The following is a 9,982-nucleotide window of genomic DNA, read 5'->3' as shown; positions in this document are numbered from 1 at the left end:
ATAACGAACCTGATAAATGGAGTTGGTGATGTTATCAAATTTAGTGGTGGTAGAGGTTGGTTGGCGATGAGAGCATTCGGTTCTAGTTCTTGAAGACTTGAAGAATTTGGGTGAGGCTATCAATGATGTTGGCCATGGGTTTATTGAGGTCAAGATTGTCACATTTAGGCAGCATGGAAAAAATCAATAAAAACACCAATGTTATACCATATTCGATACGGGTGTTCTCCATACAAGTATGTTTGCAGTAAAAATTATGATATATTCCAAGTGTACATTACAAGCTTTTAAAGGAAAACTAAACAAACTATGGATCATGATTTTAAGCAATTCTCATACTAAATACCAAGATCATGAACATAAAATAAGAATCCAAGAGGTATGAAGACTAAATAGCAATGCCCCTTTGATTTATGCAACTATCGTTGGGCTAATTCTGGTAGTAGACTGAAATTATATGATTCCTTTTGGGCCGACTCTCAACAACTTGGATTGCTTAGTGTTCATGTCCACACCAATTTCTAGGCACCGTGAAAAAAAAAATTAAGGTTGCATATCTTTTTTGTAAAATATTATTAAGGAAATTTGTTACTACTAAAGACAAAAAAAAAAAAGTTCACTACTTATCACGAATCAAAATTCTATGAAAAAAGTGATAATACTTTCTTTATGTTCCTTTTCAAAGATTAAACATTATCAAATTTTATAATATTATTTTCAAATACATTTTGCTCAAGAACCATTATGATGACATTTTGACACTTTTTTCTACAATATATCAAATTGAGTTAATAATTCCATTTTTGTTGTATCCCTCAAAATTAAAATCGTGACACTTTTCATATATTTAGTTTGACCTTATAGCTAAATACACTTTCAAAATTTGAGTTAGGCTTTAGAGCTTTAGATTCGTATCGTAAATGTTTATATACGGTATCAGATTCTAATTGATACCGATAACATAATTTAACAAACATAATTTAATAATACAAATGAGATTTGTAACATGCAATTATACTTTAATTGACATATTATTATCAGATTCTTCTATTTGTTTGTAATATAATATAAAGAAATTTCTTAGCCGAAGGCCCCGTCCGACCGCACATCCGCACGGCCCAGGGTCGCCACTGACTCGAACCTAATGAAAAAACAAGATCAATCTTTATGAGTTATTTGAGAATGATTATGGTCTAGTACATGCCTGCTAGAAGTGGAAAACTCTAGCATGGTCCTCACATATAGTGAGTTTGATAAGATAGAATGACATTGCTTCTTCCACGAGAACCAAGGAATATCCTTTAGATATGATCAAATATGGTTCTTATTTTATCCTTAAATAAAGATTTCTTAATGGCAGAGATGAATTAAAGTTTGAAGAGGGGTAGGAGAAAGATATATTGATCGACAACAAATAGAGGAGGATTTGTTTAATCACATAACTTAGGGTCCTATATTTTGGTATTGAAAATTAAGAGCAGTGGGCATGGGTCGCCTCCACAACGTTATTGTCTACGTGGAGGGCCCATAACACCGTTATAACACAAGGCACACTGCCCCCCTTTTCGTTATGTGACATCTTGTTGGCGTTACAACATAGCAAAACGGGAACTAAGAACCGATCAAAATTATTTTTCTTCCTTTTTCTCTCTTTCTCTCTTCCTCTCTATATATTTTTCTACCTCTTAACAAGTTATAACATTGGAATACCATTTCATACATGGTGTTATGGTGGTATTAAGGTTGATGTGGCATGTAAGATGACGTTATAACACTGGCCCATACCCAATGCTCTAAGTAATTTCTAGTGGGTTGTTATCATTTTCTTAAGTTTATTAAGGTTGTTGGTTGAAACCTTAATGTATTTTGGTAGGAATTTTATATGTAACTTTTTTGGTCTTAGAAAATTGTTTTTGTAAGTGGATCACAAACATTTTTATTAATTCTTGTTCATTGTGCACAATTTCGTGGGGGAATGTAGTGTGATGACGATCGATTTGTTAGAAAAAAATAGAATATTATGCATCTTTTGTTGTGGATTTATTGGAAAAAACCGTTGTGTTCCTCTGATTTCTTATAAAATATATCTGGTTTATCAGAATAGAAGTCAAGGACAACAGTTCTTTCACCGTCGTTCTTGATTCATCAAACTCCAACAATTCTTGAAGATGAATTAATCCTCACATATTTGAAGCTGTAACACGTTGACGTCTAAATAAAACGAAAATAGTGAAATACAACATTGTCATTGTAGTATGCAAGCTATATATCTGACGTCATGAACAAAAAAACAATCTTATTTTACGCCTTCTACTTAACAACTTCGACTTCAAATATGCATGAAGTACTATCGTTCCATATAAGCATTTACGTTTCACTCATCATGACATAAGTAACACCACATCATGGGTCTATGGCTTCATGCCATCAAAAGAGCATATATAGATCATTAGCAGCTGCATTTAATATGCAACATCATTGTTGACCATAAATCAGTTATTGTCTTAATTTCCTCGAAGTTTTGACTCAACTACACATCATCTCATACAATCAAGATGCACTATTTTAGAATTTTCTATAATTTGTAGTAGTTCAATGTTTTTTTCTTCATATAATTGAATGATTACTTCGAAACAAAATGCTTCTATGAATACACAAAATAATACATAACTTTATTCAATTAAGAAAGTTTACATATAGTAGTCATTAGTTTACATGTAAATGTGTCTCTTTCTCCGAACGTGTCTGTTAAAAAAAAACTCTTATCTTTATTGAAGTGAAAGGTATGGAATGAAATGGGATTCATATGGAAATATGCCTTTTTCCTGAGTTTAGTCCCACATCGGCAACAGAAGAAAAAGAAATAGAGGGCGAGCTGTATAAAAAGGGAACGAGGCTATTGTGTTACATACTTACCTGGATGGGGTCAATGAGTGGTCAAGATGGCTCATGGCCTAGAGTAGTGACCTTCATTGCACTTTGAAGGGGTGCTGTTTTAAGGTCGGCCCAAGTGGTCGAACCTACATCATAATTTGTGACAGTGGGGGCCTGCGTTCGCGCGGCCCCTGCCCAACATCAGTTAGAAAATTTTTGAAACTTTTTATCTGCTTGTTACCATAACATGTGTCGATACTGATAAAATGTCAATATGGCTTTCTTTGCAATTAAAATTTTCATTATTATTATTAAATTATCTTTTCAAGAAAACGTTCATTCCCACTATCGTCCACCTCCAACCTTCGACTTACCCGCCATTCATCTTCCATATTGAGTATTGACAACATTTGATCCCAGACAGCAAACCCACTTGACCTAGTATAATCAACAACACATAAAAATGTAAATATTTCCTGTTGTCCTTATTGACAACATTTACTGTTCTATCTCTGATTAGATTGAATGGGTAAAGTCACAGATAATATATAATATATTTAGTGGGCTGGAAAGAGTGGAACACTCATTTGGCTTGGTAACAACAAAGTTGTTGGAAGTGTACGACATCTAAAAAACTAGGATATGAATGATAACATGAATTAGGGTGCCATATTAGTTCGGAACCGAATCGATGTACTTGACTCCTTGTTGATCTCTACATCACATCAAATGACGCGAATCTTGATTCTCAACATGAGAAGACATTTTTTTATTTTTATACTGATATTTTTGTTTCTGATTATCACTCTCGAATCGTGAGTCTCGTCTTCCCCTCCTGCAATCTCTTCTTCCTTATATCTGCTTCTCACTTTGGAATTCGATGGACGTATTTTTATTTATTTATTTATTTATTTCACTCTTGACCTCAGAAGACTTGATTTTTTGTGTTATTTTTGTTTATCGTTCCCAATTCTGATTTTCGATCACAGGCTCAAAGATTATAAGTTTTTATTAATTCTTGTTTCTGATTATTGTTTTGTATATTAGATTTCTGAAGTCGACTTGAACGTAATGCTCTAAGTTTCGGATTTAAGATTTTTTACTCAACCATCATGTTTGGAAATTTTAAAGTTTTTCATTTGGTTTTGTAATCGATAATTTATATATTTTTCTTCAATGATAAATGTTCTTGTCATGAATATGTCTTTTTTCCATTGTTAAATAGTTGTTTTGATATGTTTTCATGGTAATTTATTTATACTTTATTGCTTGCTAAAATATATGTATGTGATACAAATGTATGTCTTTTCATTATTCATATGCTGTCTCGATATAATTTCATGGTGATACATTTATGCTAACCAAGATGTGTATGTCGATAAATTCTAAGTTTTTATTCGACCAGTATATTTTATACATGTATTTCATTGAGTTTGCAAATCTTGTTTCCGCATAACACAATTTCTAATTGGTTCTTTACTTGTTTCACCGTACATTCTTTGAAGTTTTTGTTTTTGAGGGTTCTTTTTTTATTCTCGTCCTGGACCTCAAATATGTTTGGATGTGTAGCGCCAATGATTTCATACCAAGTACATCCCAAAAATTTTATTTATCATTTAAAAGTTTACAATAATTTTGGTGTACATTAGCACTCTGGAATACAAGTAGTTATCATAAGGATTGTACTGGCCTCAAATACATGATCGAGTCGGGTGTCACAATAATATATCTACAAAACAATTCATCATAAAAAATAAGTTTCCCGACTTAGTTAATAACAACTACTAAAACATAATTAGATAAATCAAATAAATCATTCTCAATAGCTTTTAATTCTTATCAATGAGTGGTATTCTCATATTTAACCTCTTAGTAATAATCTATCACTCATTCATAATTTATCTCTAAATCAATAATATATATCTTAGTCAAATAATCTCTTCCTCAATGCTGATCACTTTCTCGATTAACTCTCTCTCTCTCTCTCTCTCTCTCTCTATATATATATATATATATATATATATATATATATATATATATATAAATCTTTCATTTATAATCAAACTATCACTTAAGTTTTATTTATCAATTAATAATTTGTCTCTCAATATTTATAAATCTCTTTATAATTAATTTCTCTTTAACAATTAATCATATAAATCATGTAATGTATAACACATATAACACATCAATAGATGTTAGAGTAGTGTTACTCACCTGGTTAGTCAGCAGACTCATTATAGTTTCGATTTTAATCCTTCGTTGTCTATCAACTTGCCATATGGTAGCACCTAATCATCAAATAACAATTTTCTCAATACTTGTAACAATTCAATACTAGCTACCCTCCGAAACCTCTTGTCACCAAACTAATCAAATCTCATAATTTAATCATAATATGCTTAACCCGTAAGCCATCATTTAAATCTTTCATAATAGGTATTTCTTAAATATCAGGGTTTATAACCCTTATAGTCTCGACTAAATCTTTAATCGCAAGATTTACTCATTGGTTTTACTAACGGGTTTGTAACAACACAATATCACGAATACCCGTAAACCATACTCGGGTCAAATATATCTCAATAAATATAACATATCGAAATCATAAATTAACAGGGTAAAAGATACCTTAACGCATCTCGTACTCGATCCCAAATCACATGTACAATGGTATAACATCTCTGGTACAATCTCTTGAGAATGACTCCCGGGCAACATCTCCGATCACATGTGCCAAAACCCTCCATGTGACTCAAAATCACACATATTTATACTCTGGAAAACTTCACATCGTGAATGTACGTGTCATACCGTAACACCCAAAAGAATCTGATTTGCCACATGTTACACTCTTTTACCGTGTGCCTCGATGACTCAACCTTTGTTGTGTCGTGTGGAAGCATCCTTCACGCCGTGAGGATCATGTTTTCATGTCATGACAATGTATATTCACATCGGTGATGGTCAAGGGTTTGATCATTGACTTGACTTTTGTTGACTTTCTCAATATAGCAACATACTTTCTTCTAAACTTCAAACGGTAATAACTTTCTCATACGAACTCCGTGTTCAACAATCTTTATATCCACGAAATCCTCAATTATCTTTCTCTAAATAACATTTCTCAATTTAAAGCAACTCCACACTCTGTTTCTCTATATCTGGTCACGAAAGACATGTATTACAGGACCAACCCTGAATCCAAACAAATAAAAGTTCAATATTTTTTTAACAGGTTAACATGAACTTAACCTTAGAATGAAATTTTTTTTTTAAAAGAAATGATAAGTTGGTTGGGCTACAATGACAATAACATTTATGAAAAATCAAAATCGATACAGGCATACGTTCATAATTAAAATCAAACAAAATCTAGCTTTTGTTTTTTTATAGGACATAGACAAAAAAAAGGGTTCTCCACCACCCATTTCAGATCCATAAAATTGCAAGGCTTGTGGAAAAGGATTTGCATTTGGCGATGATAGTCATGATACCAAGGAGCTCTTTCAAAATTGTTAAATACATCATTCTTCAAGCCATCCCTTGATTTAAACCTTTAGTTTAAACTTGAGACATCTCCTATGAGGTGGCCAAGCTTTACACTAAGCTACCGAAAACAAAATACAAATATCAAATGTTGGTATTTTGTGTAATTTGCAACAAGTGTTGGACCAAAATTGTAATTTCCTAAGTTCTAAGGGACTTGTCTTGTATTTCTTGCTACGAGGTCCTTTGTTCGGTACTTCCCATTGGCGCCCCCATCTCAAGCCCTAAACACACTGTCCCGAATCAAAACAACAAAACACAACAGATACAAAGAGCTATGGTGGCAGGTGGAAGGATACCAAGGACTATTCTGAGCAATCTCTTGTCACGAGCAACTACAGGGTCTCTATCATCATCAACATCATCATCGTCTTCGTTTGGACCTCCTTCTATCCTCATTTCACGAAGGGGCATAGCTTCCAAGCTTTATGTCGCAGGTTTGCGTGTTTTCTTCTTCTGGTAGTTGAAATCTTCATCTGATTTTTGAATCTTCATACCCGATCATGTTCAAAATCAAACTTCTGTTCTTAGATTCTTTAGCTCCCAACATAATTGCCTTTAACAATTTCCCTACAGTTTAGTGTAAAGAGCTCATTCGACACTCGTAGTGTAATTCTTAGGTACAGATGTTGTATACCTGTATATATCATTTAAGTAATGAGCATGTGGCATCTCAAATTGGTTTATGAATCAGGGAATATGGTAGTGTAGCCATTAATGGCGGATGATGCTAAGCTCATTGGCAGAAAATATTGTGAATCGGATTCTATCTGTTATTGGTTTATGAATTAGGGAATACTTAATATGAAAAAGGTGTTTATGATGCTTCGAAATTTACTTAAAAGAGTAGGTTAGGGTTTGGTGAATTTGAGGGCTGATGCATCAAAAAGTTGATTCTTGATCTTATATTTGCATTGCAGGACTCTCATTTTATACCACAGAAAAAGCATTATCAGATGTGTTTTCTCAATTTGGCCAAGTTGTTGAAGGTAACCTTCAACATTTCATCTATTTACACAATTACATAATTTCATTCAACTCAACTATAAAATCTAAAATCTTTACTATTTTCAGCCACTGTTATGATGGATAAAGTCTCCAGCAGATCAAAAGGCTTTGGATTTGTTACTTTTGCATCTGAACTTGAAGCTGAAAAAGCCATTAATGAAATGGATCAAAAGGTTTCAATCCTAAATCACCATATCTTTTAGAAATAGCAAAATACTTTCATTTATTTATTTTTATGTCATCCCACTTTTATTGGGTTTTATGCAGAAAAGTCCTATTTTTTTTGATAAAGTATATTAATTTTTATTTGAATAGAAAAGTCCCGATTAGTTAATATTTCCCCAAATTAACGAAAAAGTCATTATTTTTTTTAACAGGAAATGACATATTATTGTATAAAATTAAATAATCGGGACTTTTCCTGTTAAAAAAAAACAGGACTTTATCAAAAAAAAAAATCCAAAATAATGGGACTTTTTTACATAAAACCCCACTTTTATTTTATCTGGAGTAAATTACTTATTTGGTCTCCGAGTATATATGATTTTTTTTTTCAATTTTGGTCCTAAAAAGTTTTATCTTGCAATTTTGGTCCTTACTTCAGGTTTTTGTAACGATAGAGTAAATTACTTCTTTGCCCCCTGAGTATATATGAAAATTTTAATTTTGGTCCTTATTTCAGGCTTTATGACGATTTTGGTCCTTGTTCCAATTAAATGACTATTTTCTCCCTCAGTATATCTCATTTTTGAATTTTTAGTCCAAAAATAGCATTTTACTAGGAACAGAAACCAAAAGCGTTACAAAAACCTTAAATAAGAACAAAAATTGCAAGATAAAACTTTTTAGGACCAAAATTGAAAAAATCAACTATACCTAAGGACCATAAATGTAATTTACTATTTTATCTATTACAACGCTTTACTTTCAACTTTTTTTCTTATTAAATCATTATACTTTAAAATTCCACCCAATTAGAACATTATACTTACATTTTTTTTTCTTCTTATTAGGATATTGTATTTTGAAAGAATCAACCATTATATAAATTGATATGTATTTGTATGCCATTGCTATAACTGCGTTGACTTTTCAAAGTATAATTATGTAATTAGAAAAAAAAATGGAAGTAAATGCTATAAATTAAAATAAACAAAATAATGAAAGTACGTTGCTATTTCTTGAATTAAATACTTTGAAAACATGATTGCTTGTAGCCACTACACGGGCGTGTGATACATGTTGAGCTGGCAAAACCACGAAGGCCGTATAGTAGTGCCCCGATAGCTAGAGGACCCCCCGAACCACCTACAGACGTGCAATAAGCACTTGTACATTTGACTTTCATCTGAGAGTCAAATGTACAAGTAATCACAATAGGCACACCAATGCAAGTAGTAGTTACAACTTACAAAATATTAATTTGTTATTTGGGATAATTATGTGTCAAGTTTGAGGCTTTTCTACATAGTCTTTGTTTTGACTTTTATCTTAATATTAAAATTTTAGGAGTAATTATTGTTTTGTGGATTGTGAATTTAGTTATTGTTTATTACTTTCGTTGATGTTTTGACTAAACTATATAATAGAAGATTGATACATCATGTGCATGTAGTTACTGTCATTTAAAAATTGGACGCAACATTTCCCACAATTTATTTTGCAAGTAATACAAGAAAAAAAACACACTTGTGTCAAGCTTCAAACAATCATAAGTTTTTAGGCGTGTTTGATAAAACTAGCTGATAGCTGGAAACTTGAAGTGAAGTTGTCAGTTGGAAGCTGAAAATTGTAGTTTTTATTTTTGCGGAAGTGTTGGGTTTTCTTGAACATTTCTTTGTTCTTACTTTACAAGTCATTTTCATTTATAACCATCTCTTGTAGTTTTTGTTTATAATTCTTAAAATGGGTTATTTAAGAAGTTAAAATCAATGTTTTGAGTTTTGAACGTAGATATGGTTTTGAGTTATTTACTCCCCTTTGGTTTGACCAAACTATATACACTCGTCAGGCAATAGTATTTTCATGTGTTTTTATGTAGAATACGAATGTGGTGTAACCAAATATGTTCAATCTTATCATGTGATGAATATTGATTTTTGTCAAACTAAAATTGAATATTATTTTTTTATTAAGTAAGTATAGATTCTTTTATCGTGAGTTATATGTGTCTTTATAAAAAAAATAGTGTAACGTCTACGGATCAAACATCAAAACTAAGAATGTGGAAGGTAGTGAATGATATTGTAAAAATATGTAGTATGTAATCCCACATCGGCAGATTATAGAAAGAAAATGAGAGGATGAGGTGTATAAAAAGGGAATGAGGCTAATGAATTATATACTTACCTGGATGGGGTCAATGGTTGGTCAAGGTGGACCATGGCCTAGAGTAGTGACCTTCATTGCACTTTGAAGGGGTGCTGCTTTAAGGTCGGCCCAAGTGGTCGAGCCTACATCATAATTTGTGACAGTGGGGGCTTGCGTTCGCGCAGCCCCTGCCCAATTTAATAGTTTAAGTTTTCCATCTAAAGCCCGGTGCAATATTTTG

At 32.2% G+C, this 9,982-nt stretch overlaps 1 protein-coding gene and 2 non-coding genes across 3 annotated transcripts; all 3 read left to right on the top strand.

Annotated features, from left to right (window-relative positions):
• The first annotated feature begins 2,908 nt into the window (after nucleotides 1-2,908).
• On the top strand, nucleotides 2,909-3,069 carry LOC111884707 (U1 spliceosomal RNA). Its single transcript, XR_002847866.1, has one exon. It is a non-coding gene; the product is annotated as a U1 spliceosomal RNA (small nuclear RNA).
• Nucleotides 3,070-6,629: 3,560 nt separating this feature from the next.
• On the top strand, nucleotides 6,630-8,955 carry LOC111884704 (small RNA-binding protein 11, chloroplastic). The gene is made up of 4 exons (XM_023881023.3): nucleotides 6,630-6,860; nucleotides 7,344-7,412; nucleotides 7,498-7,604; nucleotides 8,649-8,955. The coding sequence occupies exons 1-4, from the start codon at nucleotides 6,701-6,703 to the stop codon at nucleotides 8,754-8,756; spliced, it is 444 nt and encodes a 147-aa protein (XP_023736791.1). The 5' UTR covers nucleotides 6,630-6,700; the 3' UTR covers nucleotides 8,757-8,955.
• An 817-nt stretch (nucleotides 8,956-9,772) lies between these two features.
• LOC111884710 (U1 spliceosomal RNA) lies at nucleotides 9,773-9,933 on the top strand. Its single transcript, XR_002847869.1, has one exon. It is a non-coding gene; the product is annotated as a U1 spliceosomal RNA (small nuclear RNA).
• Nucleotides 9,934-9,982: the final 49 nt, after the last annotated feature.

This window comes from Lactuca sativa, chromosome 2 (assembly GCF_002870075.4).
Source record: "Lactuca sativa cultivar Salinas chromosome 2, Lsat_Salinas_v11, whole genome shotgun sequence".
NCBI classification, from domain to species: Eukaryota; Viridiplantae; Streptophyta; class Magnoliopsida; order Asterales; family Asteraceae; genus Lactuca; species Lactuca sativa.
This window is presented reverse-complemented; position numbering and strand designations above follow the sequence as displayed.

Bases quoted from the DNA above. Each gene is read 5' to 3' on its own strand.
- LOC111884704 (XM_023881023.3), top strand. From the start codon at position 6,701: ATGGTGGCAGGTGGAAGGATACCAAGGACTATTCTGAGCAATCTCTTG. The intron at 6,861-7,343 runs GTTTGCGTGTTT...TTTGCATTGCAG, and splicing joins TTCCAAGCTTTATGTCGCAG to GACTCTCATTTTATACCACA. The intron at 7,605-8,648 runs GTTTCAATCCTA...GATTGCTTGTAG, and splicing joins TTAATGAAATGGATCAAAAG to CCACTACACGGGCGTGTGAT.